Genomic DNA, 25,490 nt, shown 5'->3' with positions numbered 1-25,490 from the left:
GGACAGCGTTAAGACCCTCCTCCTGGCTCTGATTGGTTGTTTTTGACCAGGAGCGGTGCATTTCTTCAGGCCACAATAGTGCCATAGTAGCTCTGGGAGGAGGAATCTTTTCACAGATTATCTGTCTCATAACACACCGTAATAACATGGTGGCAGTTTTAACAAAGATGTCAAAATAAAATAAAGTGCTTATTAAAGTTACACACCGCAGCAGGTGTGGAAAGCTACACGTATTGTATGATAAACTGCCTTGCCATACACATGTCCCTCAGTTTGACGGCGCCGGAGACGCCCCGCCCGCGCCGTGACGCTGAGCTGACAGAGGAAAGCTGCTCCAGCCGGAGGACAGGGGGAGAGCCAGCGATGGCTTCACTCAGGCAGGAGCACCGCTACGGGCTCTCCTGTGGAAAAACTACCAAAAACAGCTCCAACATTACTCTGTACCACGTCAAGCTGACGGACACGGCCATTAGAGCGCTGGAAGCCTATCAAAACCTCAAGGTACGCCATTATTGTTCTTAATTAAATTTTTTTGTTTGTTTTTGCCTCTTTAAGAAGGGGCATGTGTGAGTGTGCTTTTCTTTTCTCGCGTTTCAAAAAGTTTCCACTTTCTCATTTGTTATATTGCTCAGCTGCTGTGTAGATATTTTTTATTAAATTTGCCTCTTTTGCCAGCATAAACGCTACAGAGTCTCTCCTGACAGTCCACAGCTGCTTGTTTCCCCCCTCCTGAACCAGTCTCACTGACACACGGGGGACGTGAGAGAGAACCCTGTGATTATCTTAAAAAAAAAAAAAAAAGCTCAGTTGTTTCTTTGAAACTCCTATTAATGTCAGAAGATCTCGGTGTAGAAACGCGGATTCTTATCTGATCTGAAAAGCAGGCTGCTTTGTCTCACAATTAGCTCCAACCTTTGAGAAGCATTATTGATTGTGTAACATCAACTTCCATTTAAACTGATTACAGCATGACTGTGTTTACTGTACAAACTCTAGAGAATTTACTTTGCACTAAAGCTGAGATTAATTGCCCCTTCCTTTTCCTCTTTCCTGCAGGGAGTTTTGCAAAATGAGACATCGATCTGTTTTAAAGGAAACCACGGGGTAAGTTTTTTATTTTGTTTTATTATTATTTCATTTTAATTTCTATTTCTTAGTTTCACGTGCATGCCGAAGAAACACTTTTAAAGCCTTTCTAATTGGGAGTGGTATACCCTTCTGCAGCTTAGCTCATTTGCTTAAATGGATGAAACTGCATTACAGGACGATTGGCAGAGTTAAAAAAAAAAAAAAGAGGCAGCCATCTCTTCTTATGTAAGAAAAATAAATAAAATCCAGTCATTTCTTCTTCCGACGTGATCCGACGCCTCGCCGTGCCCCGACCGAGCTGCCACCCTCTGAGCGGAGGGAGGGTGGCTTATGCCGGCAGATAGGAGCCATGCGGGTTACTGGGTCAGGCCGATGACTGTGCAGGGGGATTTGTTGGGTCAGCAAGCGGTGCTGGGAACAGGGCGAAGCAGGGGAACACGGAGAGGAGCAAAGGCAATGTTGGAGCTGGAGTCAACCTGAGCAGTTGTTGATGAGTCAGAGAAATCTGGTTAAATTATTCACACTTTTTAACATCTCGTCACAAACTCGAGCTTCAGCTTTTCTAACGCTGTCGACGGCGTTCAGCCCCCCCCCCTCCCCTCATCCGCCTCTTCTCTGCTGTTTTGTCTCTGGTTTGCACATACGGTGATCTATTTCTTTTTGCCGATGTCTGTGACGAGGCTCAGTCAGGTGGGGCGGAGAGTGTCTGTGAGTATCAATGTGAAAGCCTTGCCTCGAATAGGTTTAAGTCTGGACTTTGACTAGGCCATTCTGACACCTGCTTATGATTTGATCTAAGCTAGCCGTGGCCAATCATCACACAAGAGTGATTTCATCGTGACAACGGTAAACTCTACCTGATGATGTTTTTCTCTTTTTTTTTCCCACTGAAGGTTCCAAAATAATAAAATGACTTTTTCTTTATCACGACGAGTTGTGGGAATAGTTTGCCAAGTGAGATTGTAACATGTTCCAGTTCTAAAGTGTTTCCATGCTTGTTGGTTTGTTAGTAGTCTTATTGACGAAGGCTGCTTTTATAAACTGTCTGTTGGTTTGTAGTTTGGTTTTAAATAATTATTACAGTGTATTTTCACCAATTTGTGATCTGTTAAATCATACTTGATCACATCAATCTGTCCAGGGACTGCAGGTGGAAATTAGCGGGGGGGGTTTGGGTTTTTTTTTGCTAAAAGCTGGTATCATGCATCTCTCCTTTTTAAAAGGTTAATGAAATGTTTCACATTCTCAACGTAAGTAAATAGAGTATAAATTTCATGACAGCTGGAATAAACATTCATATCTTTAAGAATACGTTTAGGTGCGTTTACTTTGTGCTACTTAGCAGTAAGATTACACGTCTTCTTGTAACTGTTTTCCTGAAGTCGTCTCTAATAATCGGTAAGTTGTTCTTCATCACGGTTTGTCTTTGTTTGTTTTTTGTTTGTTTGTTTGTATTTTTCTTTAGGAGCTTTGTAGGTGATTGTATGGCTTTCTTTTAGCGGCATGCAGCCAGAGCCCTAGCAATATATTGCCAAGAAGGACTGCAATGAATTTCAAACCTTTTTTTTCAGTCATCACTTTTATTGCATAAATACCAGGAGATATTACGATAAACTTTTAAGATCATCTTTCCATGATGCTGAAGCATGATGCTGCCACCACATTTCACATTGGGGGTTGGTTTAGTCAGGTTGTTCTGCAGTGTTACGTTTTCAACCACATTTAGCTCTTCGTATGTAGGACAAGGATTTTTTATTTTTATTTTCGTTTGAGGAGAACAACTTTACCGACATATTTGCTATATCCCCTGTAAGGCCTGCAGTAAACTGCAAGCAGGACCTCCTTTAACTATATATGCTACTTGTTTCATCTGTAGTACAAAATCCTGATAAAACAAATGATGTCTGAAGGACAAAATGTGGAAAAAGAAAAAGAGGCAACGTTCCCAAAGCACTCTGCGTCAGATTTGAGACATAATATCTCACCAGCCTGTCTTTGTCTCTTGGGATGTCGGCGCTGGATCTGCAGTAAACAGCCTGAACTGTGTGTGTTTTGACTTGAGCTGGGAGCAGCTGTGTCCTTGGGGAATAGTTACTTTTCAGTCAATGCTAATTGCCCGGGCTGCTTCGAAAGAGTTGCAGCCCCCCCGCCTGTCACGACAAAATGTTTTAAAACTCGAGTGGTGGCGAGTTTTAAAAGGGGCTCGGTCATCAGACCGGTTAAACCTGATGAGGTGTCTGAGTGGGAAAGTGTTACTTACTTCTGGAAAGTTTCAGTCTTAAAACTAAATAGTCCCTGTTTTAAGTGAGGATATTAAACCTGCATTGCTGAAGGTGTTATGTAGGGTTTCCTGACAGTTCTGTGTCCAGGTGAAAAGGAAGTCAGCTTCTTCTTCTTTCTTGTTTTCTTTGGTCCTGAGGGAGTTGTGTCTCTGGAAGTCCCACAGTTACAGAGCGCTGATATTAATATGTGTAGCGTTAAAGTCAGAATTATAAACTCCTCTGATGAAATCACACAAAACTCTAAATATTTCCACGACAATTGATCAGGATATTTTAATGATACGTTGAATCGCAACAAGCTCGATAATTTCCAGTTACATGATTTTGTTTTTCGTGTCGTCCTCTTTTCTCTTTTTCTACCAAAAACTGAATGCCAAAAGTCTTGTGCATTGGTCTCAACAATTGGAAGGGCAATTTTGTTTGCAGAGACCTCAGTGTCCGTTTTATTTGTCGTCTTTGTAAAGCTATTTGGGATATTTAAAATGTCTTCATTTTAAATATCCAGTGCTAAATATCGGTTAGAAATTAAAGTTTATTGATCTTCAAGAGATTCTACCTGCATTAATTTTCCATTGCCATTATATTACTTGAAAATGGTCTCAAAACAACAATATTATCATTTTTATAGCAATAATCTCTGGGACAATTTATTGTCCAGCAAAGTTTGTTATGCTGACAGGCCTAATCCGGAACAAATCTGACCATTCAATGAGCTTTAAATCCACACCTGAGTGATTAATCAACATTGAACCTCACATAAAGAACTCTGGTAATCAGAACCAGTGAACATTTGAACACTTTTTGGTAAGAGCCAAATTCAACACATACGCACAAGAAAAGAAAAGAGTTTAGGCCTCAGATGCCTGTTGTGGTGCTACAGTACACTGCCATTTAAAGCCATTTCATGGTGACTACAGCAGCTGTACGGTAAATTATTGTAAGGCACCAGGAGACAAGTTCTGTTGGAAACAAATTTGAGTGTGGCCTTATAAACTTTGGAGAGAAAAATAATCAGAGATGTCAACAAAGATCCACGGCCCTCCGTCAAGGTGACTGTTGCTGAGCTTCTTCATCATGGAGGACTTAGGGTGGTAAAGGTCAAAGTTTACGCCTGAACGATTTGCCATGGGAGAGTGGGCTGGTATATACTTCAGGAGAAAGGTGCCAACCTAGTGAAGAACTACAAAGAGAGGCAGTCGTAAAAGTTTTCTGTGATTTCGTCAGCTAAAGAATTAAAGCTAGAAGCTAATAATTCTAGCTTTAATTTCACTGGGATTTTATGTGACAGATCATCAAAAAGTTCCTCCTAACTGATATGTGGTTTTCAGACATTTCTGCAAAACCAAGTCTGAACATATTGGTTAGTATTCTCATTGTTTCTGAAGTTATACAAAGATCTCAAAACATTCAGTGTTGAGTGGAATCTTTTATGTTTTTTGTTGTTGTTGTTTTTTTTAAAGGATTGGAGCAAATTTCACACCCCTCCCAGTATGTAGCACAGAGGCCTAAGGTTAATATCCAAATGAATGTTTAGAGGTAATTACAGGAGCTGTAGTGCTCTTGATTACAGACTGAGGCATCATGACTTGTGTTTGCATTAGCTTTCGCTGTCTGCTCGGCTCAGACATCGACGAGTGTTTGTGTCTGGAGCAGAGGCACTTCATCGGTACCATGAGGAGGAACGCTGCTGCGAACTCTGCCCTTACATCTTAACTCCCTGGTTTGACTCTCACCTTCTGTGTGTATAATTATGTACCTTAAAGCTGTCTTCTCTGCATGTGTGCAGATTGCTATGGTGAATAACGTGAAAACACCACGGTTTTACCACATGGCTGCATTTAGGAGGCACAAGTCAAACAAGCTGATGTCCTCTGGGTAATTAGTAGGGCTGTCTGCTCCGGCTGCATGATAGACAACTGCTGTTTTAAAACAGTTACCTTAATAAGACTGATGAATATACCCTGTTGCGTATGAGGTTCCTCGTTTTTTGTAAAATGTCTCTGCAAAAATACATTTAAAAAAGCAACTGACCAAAACTTTTTAAAGGCTGATGATTAAAGGGGGGTAAATATTCAAAATCTCTTACTTTTACACGTCAGTTCAACAAGTAAATCTCTGGCCGACATCTTGAGACCAAGTTCAGTCGTCATCAGGATCGTCTGCTGTGGTATGAACTCGTCTTCTGCCCCACATTAACAGAGATTGTGCAAACTATCCCCCTACAATCAGGTGGAAGGTAGGTTGCTACTTGTCATCAAAAGGGAAGTGACATCACAGTTTATCAATAGCAAATAATTCAAAAACCAAAAGTGGGAAAATTTTGGAAAAATAATAATAAATAAAATCAATAAATAAACAATAAACAGAAACAAAAAGAATCTTTCTGGAAATGGACTTCAAATACTGGAATATCACATTGGGCGTTTATCGCAACGTTTCTAATTTACTGTGATACATTTCTTTTCATAAGATTTTGATTTATCTGTCACAGTAAATTTCGTTTAATGATGTTTAAATACTCCTAAAAATGTCCATATTTGCTGGATTGTTGTTTTGTAGTTGTTTTTTTTCCCACAGTCTGTTCAATAAAGATAAATAAAAATGCTTAAGTGCAGTAACCATGTGCATTTTGGTGATATAGCACTTTATGTGACTGGTGTCCTGAAGAAGCATTTTAAAAACTGGAATGTTATCCCAAGATCGGTACCGATTGCTGCCTCATTCAGTCACAGCCATAAAAGACAGAAGTGGTAAATAGTTCTTATCGTCACTTTTATTGGTACCACAAAATGTCGTGATAAAACATCAGTCGGTATATTTAGCAACATTTCAAGCAACAAAATCAGAATCGGCAAGTCTGGCTTTTTAAAGATCGTTAGCTACGATTGGTGCACCCCTACCGCTTCATTTGGCATCTTTAAACCTCAGAAGCAGGACGGCAAAAACTTTTCACACGCCTCTGAAACCAGTTTCCCAAGCGTGTTTCGTCACTCATTTTTAAAATGTATGTATTGGCGGTGACCTGTGTGTGGACGGTTAGTTTTGCGGACAAACTGTTTGTCCTGGACGATGTGAAGATGTGAATTCTTCGTGTACCACCTCCTTCGTCCCGCCGTGCTCCAGATACAAGCAGCTCCTCCGTGTGTTCCTGTGGCGTTGAAATGGACGTTTTCGGCGCTTCTACTGTTGGCGTACACTAGTTTTAAAGGAAGGGTTTGTTTCTGCCTGTGTGCCTTCACGCTGGCTGTGCTGCGACCCTGACAGTGCCCTCTGATTGTGTGCTGTCGCCTCTGATTTGAATAACAATGAGGGGAATGCAGGCTATGCGGTGTCACCCTGCCTGGATCTCCCAAAATGAATCCAGTTTTTCATCCTAATGCGCTGCCGTCAGGCCCGATGCGTGGTGGCCTCGCCTCGGGGCTTGTTTGTGCCCAGAGCGATAGAAGAATCCCAACTGCGAGTCCAATCATCTGGAAGCTAACGCCAAGCATGCTCCAAACGCACTCAAAAGATTTGACATTGATATTTTATTTTGAATGTTTGACATCTTCACAGCTCCTTGCGATTTACATTCCTTGAATATTTTCACATTTCTAGTGATACAACCCAAAAACTACTTTATTTTTTGCTTTTTTTTAAAGGATTCTACCAGCACAGAGTAGTGCACATTTTTGTAGTGGAAGCAAAATGATGCAGGGTTTCAAAAAAATCTAAAAAGTGTGGCATGCCAGATCTAGGACAAGCTGTTGTTAACATCAATTTTTAAGTCTTGGACCCAGATTCGTAATTAGATAAAGGTCCCGACTTTGACTAGGCCATTTGTACACTTATAGTAAATGTGCTTGGATCTAAACCACTGCACTTCTGGCTGTAAGTTTATTATCATGGTCCTGCTGGATGATGAAGCTCTGCTCTGGTTTAAAGTTTGTTTATTTAACTTTATCCATTTTCACAATCAAATCTGACCAGCTTTCCCACAGCATGATTCTGCCACTCTTAAGTGTTACTGTGGCGGCAGTGTGTTTGCACTTAGTTTTCCAACACAATTAGCTGTTGGCATGCTAGCCAGAAATTTCAGTTTTGGTATCATCTCACCAGAACATCTTGTGACAAACGTCAAACATCTATCTGAGCGAAATTTGGTTTTACTAGACTTTTATTTATGGGTATCAGAAATAATGAGGCTAAATATACAGAGTGTCTGCAGGTTTCACCAACTCAGACTTTTAAAGACCTCAAGACCATTATGAATGAAAGTTAAGACTTGTATAACAACATAAATGTACAGAAGAACATTTTATAAAGAATTAGTCCAGTGATCTGGACGTCTACTGCACAGGATGCATCGTATGGGTTGGTAACAGCCAGCTGTTTATCCATGATATTGATAGATGAAAAGAAAAAGCTAGCTAGCTTTTAGCAATAGCCTGTCGTACTTCAAGTAACAGAACAGAATGAAGATGTCTGCATTTGACCAAAGCAACAAATATTTGTCCAAATAACACATATTTAAGGCCAAATTACATTTATTAAAATTAATTAAAGACAGATTAAGGTCTTAATTTTAGATGCTTCCATTTAAAACTTTTCAAGGTTCCATGGACAACCTGATATGTGTACAAAAATGTCCTTCAACTTCAAAGCTATCCACTATTTATTTGTCTATTACATAAATCAATGCAATACTTTCATACTTTAAAGTTGGTGATTTTTAATGTGACAAAATGTGAAAAAAAAGTTAAACACTTTAGAAGGACACTGTAAAATATTTACCAATATATAGTCTTGGATTTCTACTTTTGTACAAAAATTACATGCAGGTGTTATTTTTACTCTGGAATACTGCTTTCTCTGTATTTCAGTAATCTTTTTATCATGCGTATTTCGCCCGGTGAAACCACTCCCAAAGATTTGCATAATTAGCATCGGCCAACAAGTGTCAAGTTGTTTTGGGATTATGACCGGGGAAGGAGGTTCTGGTGCCGCTTCGCAAACACCAGGAATGAAAATCTCTTTGCACTGACTGGATTACCTTTTGGCTTTTTGAGACAAACCTGAGACGAACTTCCCCTCGACACGCTTGAAATATGTCCTCCTGGGTCTGATTAAACTGCGTGAGCATATCTGGGCTTGCTGAGGAATGAGTCCTGTATAATTGCCTCGTGTAAAAAGCTCACTGTATAACTTAATGAGACCCCAAACCTCTCCGTATCCCAACACGTGTGGCGTCCCATTCAAACATTGTTGGGCGCTCGTTTTTTTTTTTTTAGTTTGTTGTAGTTGACGGATCGACCCCACGGCAGTTGCCCCAGATGTATGGGTTCCTTGTAGTGGGGGGGCGACACCCTCAGGGGGATTCTTGTGGCTCCCCAAACACAACCCTTACTTACTTACCTGCCTGTCTGCCCCTTTCTCTGCCAGTTGTGCAGCTACCGACTGCAGCTCTGCAAAATTGCAAATGAAAAAGGAATGGAAGGTGATTACAGGCTGGGACTTGATTACATGCACTGTCTCCCACTCATGGCAGCCACATTAATCACCCCGATGTCGCCATGTGAAACTCGGCGAGGGAGAGAAGACTCTCTCCTCAGCTCCGAGCTTCAAGGGGCCGACAAAGAGGCTCGTAAAACACGTGGCTCGCCTTTAAACGTGAGCCCATTTCTCTCCGCTGATCTCCGTCTCTCCTCCCTGCATCTAGAAACACAGATGCACATTGTGTTTGGCATCTCTGTCCTCCATTGTAGCCGTGTTGGTGGTGGTAGGGTGGGGTGGAGGGCACTTGTCTTTAATGGCATGTGTCAACTTGTGGTCCTGGGAACAATTCGCCTCTTTTGTTTGCAGTGAGATGATTAGAAGTGGCGTTTACTGAAGTGTGGTGAGGATGTGTGTGTGTGTCTTTCTGAGGCAGGGGTGAGGATGTTTGCTCATCGTCCGACTCGGCCTCTCCGCCTCCTTGTCTTTCTAACGAGTGACAGAAAGGCTGATTATGTCCTGCCTAGGGAAGCTGGAGCTGAGCCCTGCTTTGGCTCGCGTTGGATTAGCACACTCTCACTCGCAGATTTTGCATTAGCTGTGGCCGGCCTGGAGTGACCCCATCTCCCCAGGATTCCCCCTCCATTGCCTCCATTGATGGCAGACAGGGGATGGTGGTGGCAGGTTTTGCACATCTTCCCTGACCTCCCCCGTCCGCCGCGAAAGGGGGCGGGGAGAGTGGTTCCCGTGGCATCCCACTCCAGAGCCGGAGAGGCGGGGACAGAAGACGGGCTGTTTTCAGAGGGCCATTACTCAGGGCTGCAGAGGATGTGGAAACAATGGCCTGCAGGAGATCTACACCCAAACCCTCGCATTCAACCAAAAAGCTCACAGGAAACCTGATCCCCCATGCACCGACGGCAGTTTCTCACAGGTTTATGCTTTGGTGAAGCCCTTCCACCTTCTGCATGTGGAGACGTTTCTGACGGTTAAGAGAGAGCTGCAGGTCATCTGAGATTATGTCGCTATTAGGCACAGGCTGTCAGAAGATTCTCACAATATGAGAACCTTAGAAAGATCCCAACAAAAATTTGTAAAATTATTTCTTTTGTCTTAAACAGAAAGTTTGAACTAGACTTTTGACCTTAATAAAACAAAACATGAATGGAATCCACATGAATTATAAAATATGTTACTGGATATAACATATATAAATATGTTACTGGATATAACATATATCCATGTATGGATTTCTATTTTAGGGATTGTGCTGAAGGTTTTCAGCACACAACATGAATGTTGGTGTGCAGATTCACAAATGTGTTTTGTATTTATAATAATAATAATAAATAATAAATAATAAAAACACTGTGGGGCTGCACAGTGGCGCAGTTGGTAGCACTGTTGCCTTGCAGCAAGAAGGTCCTGGGTTCGATTCCCGGCCGGGGTCTTTCTGCAGGGAGTTTGCATGTTCTTCCTGTTCATGGTGGGTTCTCTCCGGGTACTCCGGTAGACAGTAGAAAAACATGACTGTCAGGTAAATTGGTTTCCCTAAATTCTCCCTAGGTGTGAGTGTGTGTGTGCATGGTTGTGTGTCCTGTCTGTCTCTGTGTTGCCTTGCGACAGACTGGTGACCTGTCCAGGGTGACCCTGCTTCCTGCCCGGAACATTAGCTGGAGATAGGCAGATGGATGGATGGATGGATGGAAAACTGTTGTGTACCAATAATAGTAACAATAATAACAATAATTGTAATCATGATAGTTCTAATAATGAAAATAGATTAGTTGTAGTATTTGATGCAAGTAAGTAAAGTAAATTATAGAATTGTATGCTATTATAAAAAGTAGGGGTATCCCAATCCGATATTGATATCGGAAATTAGTCTGATATCAGCCAAAAAAGATTATATCGGCCCGCATCTCAAATCTCCAATGAAAGAACATCTATAGATGTTCCAGCATTTAGTCCTCCCCAGTATTTCTATCCAGCAGTGCTTGCATCCCGCATACAGACCCACTGGCAAATTTATTGTTGATTATTGTTCTTTGGTTTTGGAAATTTCACTTGATCGACTTTTCTAACATTCCACACTACTACATAAGTAATAAAAATATGTATGATTTGTGCTGGTATTGTACCGGGCCAGTACCATGTTGACCAGTACTCCGAGCTTTAGTATTGATAACGTATTGGAAGTGAAAAAGTTGTATCAGGACACCTCTAATAAATCCAGTGGGCTTCTGGTATTTATAAAAACTCTACTTTCTGCTGCACTTTATCTTGTATCTAATTATTATATCAGTAGTGAAGGTTGAAGATCAAAGGGAGGCTTTTTTTTGTTTTGAAACTCTTTTTGAAATCTTGCCATGCCTCGACGCCAAACGCCGGCTGTGATGTCGGCTAATTTGCATCCGGAGCTGGTAACTGTTATCCGATCACAAACCGTCACTCAGGACGTTGGCCTCTTAACTTGACCTGGAAGCAGATTGCCTGATGTTTAATCTGCCTCTCGTCCACTTACAACTGGTTCCTCTTTGCAATAGCGTTGCACTTTGGCAAAGTCTTGAAGCCAATTTGACCTGCAACCAGGAAACCTCCGGATGTTGCATCGAAAATTTCAGATGATGTGAATTTGTAGCCTAGAATTAAATTGACCAAACCGTCAAATCAGATTACAACATGGGTAAAGGTTAGACGATTAAAGGGTTAGATTCTTCTCTTTTTTTGTTGCAGTTTTTATGGAAAACGGCAGAGTTTGGTGAACGATTTTTATAAGGTTTCTGTTTCTTAGAGATGTGTTAAGGTTCTTCATGTTGGGGTTGAGACTTTTGGTCCACCTGAGTTATTACTCACACTGTATCAGTTTAAAAGTGTGAAAACCACATTGATGAATGAATAGCAGATGCATATTACTATGGACAAAAACTTGTGGAATTTTACTTTCAAAAAGAAAAAGGCTCACTAGCAGAAGTTTGGTTTAGCATTTGAAACATAACGCTTGTCAGATTCTCCCTTCTCTTGCTTTGGAAATGTTCCCTTTGGCCTCCCGGTCCTTCATTAAGTTCCTTAAATAAACCCCAGCTATGGATTTCACCATTTCATTTTCTCAGTGCGCTGCTCATTTAAAGATTAGAAGTAACCCGCAGATTCTCTGAATATTTTTAACTCGAAAGGCATTCCATAAATGTTTCATCGTTCACGGTGAGTTAAGTGCAGAAACCGCCAGGTTCTTCTTTTTCAGACCTCCTCTTTGGGTTATAGGGATTGCTCTGTGTGTGTGTGTGTGTGTGTGTGTGTGCGCGCCTTCTCGGGGAGCATGCTCCACTCTGGTGTGGGCCCTGGTTGCTGGGAATTGAGAGTGCTTGTTGTAGTTCCCACAGCAGGAGTGAAGAAATATGGCAGCGGAGGCCGTATGAGCAGTCGCCAGAAGATAAATGCCAGCCAGTGCTTCTTTGTGCGGTTCACGGCAGGACGCTCGGAGCTGCAGGGATCCTGGGACGGCGCACACAACAATCCAGTGAACGCAGAACATGAATTACTGAATGTTGCTGCAGGAACGTCTTATAACATTCAGGTTATTTACCTAGCAGCAGGTTTCTGTCCACAGGCAACGCAATGGACAGCATCTTACGCTGCTAACCAGCAGAATTCAGTGAAGTCAAACAACCTGCTTGGAAAGCTCAGTTTTTGAGTTATTGTACCTTTTAGATGGAATTACATCCTGATATCTTTTGTCACATTATGACTTTAACTTGTTTTGGTGTGGTATACCAACACAACGAAGTTCAAAACTGCAAAATTGTGAAAAGTAGTTTATAAAGTAAATAATAAAGCACGATGTCGCTCAGAGCATAAAGCATAGAATTAGACTGAATAGATCTGCCCTTAAGGGTCACCCATATTGTTACGATACCCGTTCTAGATTTATTTTTTTTCAGTATCAGGACCAATACACATATTAATATGCATCTACGCTTCTGACGTCCACACGCTTGAAACCCGAGCAAAGTAGGTCGTAGAAAAGGGGCTGCATGGGGCCACGTAGACATTGCTAGTGGAAAACCTTCATAATCACACTGAGCCATTTTGAAAGTCAACGTCTTATACAGGCTTTCGTATGCAAATGGCTTTTGGTTTTTGCTGCTTACCCAGCTGCACGCCGTACACCGACCACATTCAAACGTGATGAGCTCTCCCTGCATCTGAAGTCTAACCGGTCCACTCCAACATAAGACACACCTGACACCATAAAGTTTTAAACTCTTGTGGGAATCGGCCTGATTAACACATCTTCTGCAGATAAACACCGATACCGAACTGAGCTGTTAACCTTTTAGACTTTAAATGCACACGTCACTTGGAGGCTGTCCAGAGGCGAAGCCACTACACGATCACACGGACAATTTTTTTTTTTTTTTTTTTAAGAAACTGAGAGCAACCTGAGCTGCCTGTAGCGCTGGAGCTCAGTTTGGATGAATTCCTGTGGTGACAGCCTGCTTGTAAAGACACGTGCAGTGAGCTGATAAGAAAATAGGAGGCAACGTCCCTGTTGCTTCGCTGCAAACTTGTGACAAAATGTCAAAGGTGATCCACACATGCAGGCAACTTCTGCGTGTGTGGAGCTAAAACATGGGTTTCAACTTCTTTTTTTTTTTTCTTTTTCTTTACGGCTTTGCTTTATTGTCCTTTTCCAGACGGTGTTGTTTGTTGGCATAACTCCAGAGGTTATGCGCTGCGTTTACATTCAGAGGAATGGATATTTGCATGCTTTAAAACAGAGCGCAGAGGCAGCAGGCTCTGTTTTCAGATGTCCAGCATTAACAAGTTCACGCAGAGAATCATTTTTATTTTCAAATGTCGCCATTTATGACATGACGAGAAAACAAAAAGAATCGGCCCCCAAAACCTGTCGCGTGTTCAGATTTGAATTTATTATGAATTTTCTCTTGTCTGCAGCAGGATAAAAATTGTACATGTACATTTCCTCTCTTCCTCTGTTTGATTAAACTTGCTGCACAGAAACTATTCTGCCATCAGCAAGATTCTGACTGCCCTGTTGGAAAATGTATTGTGTCCAACATTCAATTTTATTTGTCACTATTAGAGATAAGATGGAATAATTTTCTGTTTTCAGCGTTTTACCTGCTTTCCGCAATACGCCAATACCAACGGCATCTAAACAGATCCTCAGCATGACGCTTCCACCACCATGCTTGACAGATGGTGCAGGGTTTTTAGTCTAATATTGGTTTCATGTTGCTAGAAGTTTTCTTTAATGTGAAGCTGAGGATTTTAGTCGAACTACAAAGTTTTGACTTTAGAAACGGGGGCTTATTTTTAAGTCTGAACCTGTTGGTGTAAAACCGGCTTTGTTCTGGATCGGTTCTGCCTCCATTGCTCTTGAACATTTTCACCAATTATCTTTCACGTGTGGAGGTGACGGCTTGTGTCAGACGGTTGAAGATTGGACACACTTTGGTGTTCAAGCAGGACAGTGATCCCCAAAACTCACCAAAATGAGTTTTAAAATGGAGAAAGCAGACCAACGGTGGTAAACAAATAAAATTGTGCGTGTGATCACCAAGTTCACGTTATGAACCTCTTTATTCAGCAGCTGTGTGTGAAGAACATTTTACAACATTTTCAATAAATAACTGAAGATATGCATGAGAATAATTTTAAGTAAATGATAAAAAAATAAATAAATGAAAAACTAAGATGGTGCAATAAAATACCATTTAGGTAAAACAGATTTATCTAAATTGTAAATCTGTTCTCTAGAAAGCCAAAAAAAAAATTTTTTTTTGATATTATGATATTCTGTTATGTGGCACATGACCAACTGAGCATCTTGCATATTCTTATTGTTGTGTCCAGAGAAACGTTTGATAGCAAAAAGCCAAAAAAAAGTGAAAACGTCAAAAGAGACTCTTGGCTCTGACATTAGCTGACAGTGATTCCTGTTTATTGTAGCCCTGGCTATAGTTTGTCTCCTGGATGTTATGAGATTCTTTAGCATAGCTTTTCTGAAATCTTCCTTTTATTTTAATTTATTTTTTGCAAATACCGAACCAGCATATATAAGCGTTCGCCTGGTCAGTGGCTGCAGATTTGCATGCTGCGTGGTGCATGTTCTGGTCTGCAGTGGTTGCTCCAGCCTGGACGAAGTTTGGCAGGAAACCTGAAGGATGCTTCAGCAGAGCATGCTGGATGGATCATGTTAGCCGTTTCTGTTTGAAATATTTGTGTAGATATTGGGGATCCTTTTTGCTCGAGGTTATCGTACTGTAAAAAAAAAAAAAATCTCGTGCCGTCCAATTCTTGTTGTAGACAGAAAACACAGCTTTTCCCCCCAGATGCTTCGGTTTTCATGTTAGTCTTTCTGCTGACACTGTGATGTTCTAGTACGTCTCCAGGGTGTGCCCGAAATCTCAACTGCAGTACCTTTGACGCCTGGGAAAGAGCCCTAATATTTGAACTTTAAATCAACATCTTATGAATACTGTTTACCCAACTGAGACAAAGTAAGCCTCTGTATCCCTATGACCTGTTCAGCGCTTCACTGCTTTTGGATTTATTAAACAAACTGAACAGGGAAGACCAGAATAAGCCTCTTTTTCTTTTTTTCTTTTTTTTACATTAACTTTTCTCTTCTTGGACTATTCCAAGAGAGTATTTTTGCCTCAGGTCGTCCAAAAGCGAAAATAGGAAGAGATTTATGTTGATTGCAAAAACCTTGACTTGTTCAGCCCTGTGTTTCTTGGCTACGCCGTATTTGGCTGCAGAGTCTGTGGAGATAATTGCTTTTTCTTGTGCAATATGTCAACAGTTTTGAAAGGCAGTAAAAGTCGCATTAATTCTTGATCGAGTTGACGAGTTCAAGGTATTGGCTGGTTCCGATGCGTGCACTTTTAGAGGAGTCTTTAATTTTTTCCTCCCCCCTCCCTGTTTTCCTCATAGTACTTCAAGATCCCAACTCCAACACCAGAGTCACCTTCTGCTCTGCGCATCTTCTCCTTCTACCTGTCCAGTGACAGCAAAGACCAGCCTCAAGCCAGCTTTGACTGCATCCATCAGTACATCTCGAGGTACGGAGGGAATCAGCTCCAGGCTATTTTCACCAGAAACCAGGTTGATATTGATTTCTGGTATAATTTTAAAAGTTCCAGGATATTCATTCAGATTTTGAGATTGGTTTGTTTTGTCCACAAACAAACAAAAACAAAAAAAAGCAAAAGATTATTTTAGAATATGTTGCAATTTTGCATCCAACAGAAAATGGAGGAAATTCACGCATCAAAGTATTTTCCCCTCATATAATCCAACTTTTAATAAACTCCTGAAAAGTTTGGAGTTTTTTAAAAGTTGGTTGATGTGTTCATGCACCAAATCCAGTGTGGGTGCGCGTGGGTGTGCGTGTGTGTGTGTGTTCATAGTTTTGATTCCGTTAACGAACAGAAATAAAATGGGATTTTTCTGTACCTTACCAGCCAAATCACAGATCAGAGCTAACCAAATCAAAGATGTCCGCTTCCGATATCTGGCTATTTGATTGACGCAGGTCTGATTTTCATTTTTGTAAAATGCAAACCAGCATAAGCTACTCCCCACCCGCCCCATCACAAGGGATGCCAAATTCTCTGTATTTGTTCTGGATAAATCCTCTCATTACTCAAACCTGAGACTTTTTTGTTTTGTTTTTTTGTGGAGACTAGGCAGCTTATATGATAACCTCCTGTGAAACTACAGGAAAAAAACTGAAACAAAAACTACAACCTGCTCTTTTTGCTTTTAGTTAAAAAGCAACAACTTTTCCCTACTGCTTCAAAGAAACAATATTTTAATTGTTTTGTATATTGTCAATTTTCCTGTTCTGCTCATTTTAAAGTAGCTCTGAGAGTCATGTTAATGAAAGTGATGCTTTCCTCCAAAAAATGTTTTGGTGGAAAAAATTTAAGATCACATTCACATGTTTTCAATGAGAAGCCGGGACATTCTCTGGTGAAAAACTGTACATCTGCAAGAAAAAAAAAATTACGTTTACCCTTAATAAACACATACATTTCTGATATTAAAGCCTGGATGTTCTCTGACAATGCAAAGTCAGATTTTGTAAGAAAAAAACCTCTTAAGTTTATCAGTTAAACCTGACCTGGGAGATTTAGCTGTTGTGACAGAAAAAGAACCAGAATGCACCTCAAAGTATCTAGATGCCTGTCCCCTAAATTTACCACCTCCATGTTGAAGGACTTTTTTTTTGTCACAAATGTCTGACTTTTTAATCTCAGTAAACTTCTAAAAAAAAAAAATTCCTGCAAATGTTTGACTTTATGATGTCAGAAAGCATCTTTGTTTAATGTTGCAAACTTATGCCTTTGGCCACGAACGTTTTTTATTTTGTCCTCGAAAATGTCCAATGTTTTGACATCAGAGAATAACAAAGTGTCTTTCTTTTCAAAATGTGAAATCAATCTGCAGCATATTGGCAGAAACATACTCCTCCATATCCAATGCTTTTTTTTTCTTTTAATTGCAGTGACCGCTGGTCGTACTCCGGTACTTTCTCTGGCTTATCAATTGAAAGGATTTTATCCTTTGGGAGTCAGTATGACGGGTAGCATGGTGGTTTTGAAACTGTGACTTTATGAAACCTTGTTACATGATCCATGCCTTGTGGGAACAGTTCCAACCACAGCGCTTCAGTAGCTCGAAGTTGAGTTAGTTAAAGTCAACATCAACACACACACACAGGACACAGACAATCATGCGTGGACACACACTCACCTAAGGGCAATTTGGAACTGTCGGTTAAGCTAACTAGCATGCTTTTCAGATAGAGGAAGCCAGAGTACCCAGAGAGAATCTAGGTTTCCATTGAGAGAACATCATGGTTCTTTTTAAGATGAAAATCAACTTTGTCAGTTCCACAGATCTTCCATTCAGTGCTCACTTGAACAGGTTCGCTAAACAAACTCTTTACCTCTAAGTCGATCTCTGTTGTGCAAGTCGGAGCCAAAGTAATCCCTGCGGTTTTCCGTCGGCTCTGCACTGCCATGAACAGGTCTAAATCCAGCCTCTGACATAACGTACCGCCTTACAGATCTGTCTGGGAAAAACTCTCGTATCAGGCTACACGAACAGGGGGAGAAATCCGGCTCATTTTTTATTTATTTTATTTTTCTCCACAGTGACGGCCGCGAGCAGCTGGAGGGCCAAGGCAGCATCCAGGACAAGATCACCGTGTGCGCCACCGACGACTCCTACCAGATGACCCGCGAGAGGATGTCTCAGATGGAGAAGGACAGCTGGAGCCGCTCGGCCATCGAGATCAAACCCGGAGCCACGCAGCCTAGTAAGATTAGACCGAAGGGTCGCATGTGACGGGAAAATGTTGTACATGAAAGCATCTCTCTGTGGAGTGGGCAGAAACCTCAAACACATTGGCTTTGTGTACAATGGTCTGTTATAAAATCAAAAATAGCAAACTAAGTAGCGCCAATAAAAATAATAAAAAAGTCTGTTGGAATATTTCTGTAAATTGAACAACAGCACTGCTTAGATCATTGCTCGAAGCTGAAAAACAGGCGTTTTTCCTCTTGCGATGAGTAATGAAACCAGATGTGCAGGCTGGCCCGTTGCTTATAAAAGTCGCGTCTGCAATATTCTTGTTGGATTCGGCTTTTTCGGTCCAGTGGTTCAGAACCAGTTATCGTCATTGAGAGCAGGATATTATGTTAATGTTTGTGACTCAAACGTATATAGTAAAAAAAAACAAAAAAACGCATACTCTGTCTCTGCTGTCTTTTTACTGATTTTCAATAAATTTTTGCAGCAAATTCTTTGTTAAACAGTTAAAAAGGAAGTAATGCAGTATCATGATTACCTGAAAGGGACTTATGGACGTTCAAGGTGACCTGTTATGCTTCTTTGGAGAGGTTAGGTCAAGTCTATGGGCTATGCAAACATGTTCATAAATTTTTTTTAATAAACAATGAGATTTTACTCTGCTCGGTTCTGCCTTTGTCGAGCTCCTTTCAGAACGAGCTGCTTTAGGTCCTCTGTCACTTTAAATCCAAATAAGCTGCTGCTGGCAACTCAACGTTTACACTCGAACGTTGAGTTGAGTGTCAACTACACAACCACACTTCTTTGAAAAGCAGAGGTAGAGCCTCCTTAACAACCAACAAGATTTTTGGATAGAAAGTTAACAAGAAAACACTTGTCTTTTCCAGCAGCCATTGAACAGAGCATACAGTGGTAAAACAAGCTGGCCAAATGTGCTGGAGCTCATCTTGGGTTGCTAGGTGATGATGCGGTGTGATTCAACAATCGAGAGGTTTTTGAAACGGCTCATTTTCCAGACACTGAAAACATGAACTTATTGCCAAAAAACTGCTGGGTGTTTTTTATTATTAGTTTTTTTTAAAGAGCTTGGAATATTTTTAGAACTAGTTGAGGACCAAACGGAACAATAAAACATCCAAAATGTGAACTTTGCATCATCGGTTCTCTTTAAATATAAGGCAAGTGAAGTGTTTTCTATGCTGCATGATCAGAATCCAATTTTTGTGCACTTTTGTGTTTTCTTTTTTCAATCGTGGAAGCCAAAGTCACCTTGCACCACTTTAATCTTCAGAGAAAATAAACTGGACAGCTACAGTCTGTACTTCATTTGTTTGTCTCTGCTCCAGCCCTTGCTGGAGTTATGCAATCATTTTCCTCTGCCCATTTCTGGACCCCGACGTCCAGGCCGGAGCTCCAGCTGATGTGGACCAATTTCAGACTCCGTAAATTGTGTAACGTGAGCTCTTCAGCTCGAGATGGGAAAGCAAGTTGGAGTGTATGGTCAATTTAAGTCGCTCTCTGAACACTGCTCTGACTCTCAAAGCATTTTCCACCTGCAGAAACGCATCAAACATGTCAAATCTACATCTGACTCACATTTAGTCACAGAGTTAATTTGCAATATTTCAGTACCCCTTCAATGTCCGCACATTTGGTCATGACACAACCGCAAATTTAGTCTGACTGAACGACACAAAGCAGAGGTGGAAGGAAAATTGCTTTGAGGATAGAAGAAAAATGCACCCCTCTTTACTCTGATACGCCTAAATGCAACGCAGTGCAGCCGATTGCCTTCGGTTCTTTTGTATACAAAGTAGGAGTGCACCAATAAATCGGGTGCTTTACCACTATGTGACTTTCCAGATAAAAAAATCAAATCGGTATCACCTAAAATCGGAATTGGCAGGTCAAGATTTTTAAATATCGGTGAGTGACCAGAAGTTTGCGCCTCAGTGGAAATGCAGTTGTTTTCTGAAGGTTTTGGAGGTTTACCGGACAACAGGTCAGGTAGAACGTTGTGGAGAAGCTCAAAGCGAGGTTAGGTTTTCAATAGGGCTGAAGCGATTAATCATGATGACTCGACTATAGAAATGACTTTCAACTAATTTAGTCATTGATTAAGTGGAACATACAGACTCAAATAAAAGGCAGTCTACTGAAACAACACAGTCAGAGCAGCGATTAAACCAGAACTGTACAAAAATATACATATTTTGCATTTCCAATACAAAAACTTACATGGTTAAATCTAAAAATCTGTAGAATGTGGCAATATTTTTATCCAATTAGTCGACCATTCGTCAGAATAATCAATAGAATAATCGGTTACTAAAATTGTTAGCTGCAGCCCTACTCAATAATATCCCAAACTGACTGACTAGCTTGGCAAGGAGAGCGTTACTCAGAGCAGCAGCTATGGAGGAGCTGCAGAGATCCACGGCCTAGAAACTCTGCCGTTAATAGGGGAGACACTGAAAAAAAGTTCTATAAAGTGAATATAAAGGTAGGAAGTTTAGATGTAAAACGTTTCTGTTCTGTCAGATTCCGTCCGTGCGGTGGCTACAAGTCCTAGTGCTGTTACTTATACAGGTCAAATCGTGTATTAACCTTCACCTCATCGTTAGCTGCTCATATTTACATGAAACCCATACCAGCAGATGACGCATAAAGCAGAAAGGTTCAGGATGATAACATGGTAATATAGCCTTAGGCGGACACACTTCAGTGGTTGAACAGAAACCTCTCTTTTCCTGAACTTTCCTCCCCGCTCCGACCTTTAAAGCTCAGATTAACCTGCAGCAGGATTAGCACAGAGAGAAGACGGCTTTCATGGCTCAAACGTGCCCGGTCTGCCTGGAAAAAAAAAAAAAAGTACGTACAAATCAATTATATACAGAGTCTCCATGCATCCTTAAAAAGTCTTAATTGATGGATCTAAAATTTAGCACTTAAAATCATTTTAAAGAGTAAGTTGACTTAAATGCAGGTCTTACGTTTTGGTGTGGCGGGACTATTTAATCTTGCATATTCTCATATAGATGGGATTCTGCCAAGCAAAAACTTGATCAGCACACAGATGTTTTCCTTGCGCCTCACTCAAGTCAATAGAGGCTATGAGTAATTAGCTGCTAACAGCTAGCTCGCTTTTTTTGCATCTATCGTGATGCAACGTTATCGCCCGTTGCCCGGACGACATTCGTCTTTCCCATTGGCTCACTCCTACTGCCAACCCATAAGATGCTACATTCATTTTGTGCGAAAACGTTTGGCACCACGGAGGTAAACACTGTAGAGTCATATTTTCACCTTCCTAAAATAATGGCCTAACTTATTTGATGTCAAAAGTGACTTTGTCAAAAATAAATGAATAAATTACCACCTCTTTTAGCCAAATGATTATACAAACAAAATAAAAAAATCACTTTTGAAAAAAAAAAAAAGATTTAGGCCATTAATTTAGGAAGGTGACAATGTGACTCTCTACAGCACAGGTGTCAAACTCCAGTCCTCGAGGGCCGCTGTCCTGCAGTTTTTAGATGTGCCACAGGTACAAAACACTGGAATGAAATGGCTTAATCACCTCCTCCTTGTGTAGATCAGTTCTCCAGAGCCTTAATGACCTAATTATTCTATTCAGGTGTGGTGCAGCAGAGGCAAATCTAAAAGTTGCAGGACAGCGGCCCTTGAGGACTGGAGTTTGAGACCCCTGCTCTACAGTCTTAACCTCTGCAGTGCCAAGTTTGTGAGAAACACAAAGCTGCTGCCGAGAGCGCAAACAGACCCCAGAAATGTCATTGTTTTTGCTACGCTTGATTGTAATGCAGCATCGTTCTCAAAACATTCCCAAGATCTATTGTTTGGGGGGTTTTTTGGTATTAAATTTAATTAATTGAAAAGGGTCTTTAAAAGTCTTAAATTTGACTTGCCGAAACCTGCAGAGGGAAAGTGTTTCCTGTACTCATTTAATTACAGTATCTTCTAATGCACAATTAAAAACAATGAAAACAACAGTTCTCCAAGAATCCAATGTGGCGAAATCTGAACGGCCTCAAATTGACCAAATTTCTTCCTGCAATTTCGGCTCATTCCCAGATAAAAGCGTCAAATACCAAAAGAGATCCGCTCCCCTGTCTGCTCCTGAAAGTAGCTTCTTCAAGCAGCCGCCCACCAACCGGAGGAGCTGCGGCGTGCCGACCCCCACCCCGAAGCCCCTGAGGGAACGCATCATCCACCTGCTGGCCCTCAAACCTTACAGGAAACCAGAGCTTCTCCTGTGGCTGGAGAGAGAGCGAGCCTCAACAAAGGACAAGGCCGAGCTGGGAGCCGTGCTCGACGAGGTGAGAACCACAAACTCCCACCACCGCAAACGTAAACGGTTCACACAGTTTGTAGTCGACAGCTTTACAGCGTATCGATACCCCTTGCAGTTTGTACTCACATTTTGTCACATTATAAACTAAAAAAATCTATTTATTTCACTGTTGTTTTACACAAAGTGGCGCATAGCTGTGCATGTACAGTACATTTGTATTCTGAGTTAATGATACGCTCAACAGCAAATAAATCTGCAAATAAAGTCTGCCTCTTCCAGATTCTGTCATCTGCTAACTATTTTTTTCACACAGTCACCTTTCAAGTTTTCTCACCAATTTTCATGTGAACTTTGACTGGACCATTCAACACACACACACACACACATGCTTTAATCTAAGGCATCCCATGGTAGGTCTAGTTTAACCTCTAGTTGTTTATTTGGGCTCCAATGTTTTTTCTAAGTGGACTTTAAAACACGAAACACTGCAGGAGGATTTATATCAAGGATCCTGTATTTTCTATAAATACTCTAAATGTTGGTGGTGTTTTGTATGTTTTTGGGGGAATAATGTATGTGTGTGTAAACAGCTGATTTATTAGTTGCAGCCCTCCAGCCTGCATGTAATCCAGAAGGCTGAGTTGTAAAAGTAAAATTACACTTCGGTTTTACCTGCTCCTTCCATTGTGGTTTTAAATATTAGTACAGTCGCTCTTGAGTTTTATGTACTTTTTCCCTGCGCCACCTCTTAGCAGCATTCATTTCAAGCCATTAGTGACCCAGTCCACGCTTTCCATTCAAAACACCAAACCAAAAACCTTTATGGGGACTAAAATATGTATAACAACTAAAAACTATAAACAAGCATCAAGTCTAGCAGACCAGTCTGGATTTTTTTTTAGGATTCTTCCGGCTGTTTTTGATTCATGCGTGTGTTATTTGTGTGATTTTCTTTTTTGTTGTTTTTTGTTTTTTACTGATCACGTTGGTGTCCGTCTTCTGTCGTCCCTCAGCCTGTCAATGCGTGTGCTTAGGCGAGTTGTGTAGGTTGTTGTTTCTAATCAGAGCAGTGCTATAATTGCCTCTTCAGAGATCCTGCCTGCTGTTGGGCGGGCCGCCGTGTCAGCAGGCATCACAAAGACGGATGTCCTCAGAGAAAGGCAGTCAAATACGAGGCTATCGCTGACAAAGAAACTGTTGGTGTCTCAGGGCGGCAACAGCAGCAGGGGGACAGTTTAGCTTCTCAACATGGCAGTTTCCCATCTGGTTCTGACTGTGGATCATTTTAATGAGGAAAAAAATGATCAAAAAATTCATGATTTTTATTGATGATGGATAGGGCTGAAACGTTTAATCGTGACGAATCAATTATCAAAATAATTGTCCACTAATTCAGAAATCAATTAATCACTAATTGGTGTACACGGACGCAAAACAGCCTATTTGCCGAAAAAAAAAATCAGAACTATTAAGTTATTAAGCCCAAACTGCACAGATTATATATACATTTTGAATTTAAGATTAAAAAAAATTGTTGACTGTCGATGCATTTTAGCCAAAACTCCTCAGGTTGTATAGTTTTATCTTCACCTGAATCAAATTCACTAAAGAAATGCTTTGTTAATGTTCATTTTCTTATGTAAAGAAGGGAGTTATATTATTATTTGAATCTTATAATGTACTCTAATATGAATTAGTCTTATGTGATTAAATGAAAAATGAGTTGAATGTGCCAATTATTTTAATCCGATTAATTGATTGTCAGAATAATCGATAACTAAAATAATCAGCCTAATGGCAGCCTTCATAATGTATTGAGTGTTTTATAAATAGTCAACAAGTAAACGTTTGTCAACCCCAAACCAAATTTAGATTTTTCCATTTGTAGCCAGAAGCAAAACGCATAACAACACCCTAGGGTGGCCTGTTTTTTCATTTTCTGAATAAAAGATTTACGGGGCTAAAGAATTTCCCTCATAAATTGTTCTTATCTCCCATAACTTGGCACAGATTTTGTTTATTTTTCGACGACGTTTCCTCGCGTCGTCCGTGTGCTTGAGCGCGCTCCAATATTCTCCAATCCTGACGCAAGACGTCGGGTCATCTTCCACGTTGCTCCGCTGACGGCCAGAGTTTTCTCCCGTGTTTTAGGTGGCCAGAGTGAACCCCAAAGACAGCAGCTACCTGCTGAAGGACGACTTCTACAAGCACGTGCAGAGGGACTGGCCGGGCTACAGCGAGGAGGAGAAGCAGCTCATCAGCAGGCTGCTGTCCAGGTGAGTTAGAGGCCCGGCGCCAACGACAAGACAAAACACAAAATGAATGGAGTCACTAAAACTATAACAAAACAAATGAATATGTTGGAAATATCTTCAGTATCTGCTAATCGTTCTGCTGTGAGAGCATATATTTCTTGCTAAACAGATGCTACCTTTGTTACTGCCAGGGACTGACTTTATTTACAGCTCAGACATGGAGACTTTTCCGCGTGCTTTGAGCTTCAGACAGGTGCTAGCCCCCCTCCTACTGTCGGTCTCGATCATTTCTTTATGGAGGGTGATAAATTTGCGAGTTTGGTTCGACATTTTCCGAATTCCACAGACGGCGTGTTTTTATGGCTTTATATGTTCTGTTCTCTTTGTGTGCTTAACAGGAAACTTCAGCCCCACATCAGCAATAAATCACGCAACGTTCAAGCACACTTGTCAATGCATGCGACCCCTGAGGACCCAAGCGCAGCGAAAAACCCAGCTGTGGTAAATGGATGTTTTCTTGTCACTAATCTTTATGTTAGCAGGATTCGACAGTGGAAGTTTAATTTAAAAATGTTGATGTAAAAAAATCAGCCAACCGTTATAGTGGCCTCTTGGAGAACTGTTGCGTTGTATTTGCTTGCCAAGTATTCAGCTCAGACCTTAGTTTAGTTTATTTTGCCCACTATATATTTACTTTGCTGACAAAAAATGTAGCTTGCTAACTAAATATTT

General features: G+C 40.9%; 1 protein-coding gene across 1 annotated transcript in view; it reads left to right on the top strand.

Annotated features, from left to right (window-relative positions):
* Positions 1–335: 335 nt before the first annotated feature.
* Positions 336–25,490, top strand: part of LOC116718504 (RNA polymerase II elongation factor ELL2-like) — a 32,015-nt gene continuing 6,860 nt past the window's right edge. Inside the window, exons 1-7 of the mRNA XM_032560496.1 lie at positions 336–501; positions 1,057–1,104; positions 15,807–15,934; positions 18,035–18,198; positions 22,284–22,528; positions 24,655–24,779; positions 25,157–25,259. Coding sequence (XP_032416387.1) covers positions 364–501; positions 1,057–1,104; positions 15,807–15,934; positions 18,035–18,198; positions 22,284–22,528; positions 24,655–24,779; positions 25,157–25,259 — 951 coding nt within the window. The 5' untranslated portion in view covers positions 336–363. The remainder of the gene's footprint in view (positions 502–1,056; positions 1,105–15,806; positions 15,935–18,034; positions 18,199–22,283; positions 22,529–24,654; positions 24,780–25,156; positions 25,260–25,490) is intronic.

Source organism: Xiphophorus hellerii, chromosome 4 (assembly GCF_003331165.1).
Source record: "Xiphophorus hellerii strain 12219 chromosome 4, Xiphophorus_hellerii-4.1, whole genome shotgun sequence".
NCBI lineage: Eukaryota > Metazoa > Chordata > Actinopteri > Cyprinodontiformes > Poeciliidae > Xiphophorus > Xiphophorus hellerii.
Note: the sequence above shows the minus strand (reverse complement) of the source record. Positions and strands in the feature narration are given on the sequence as shown.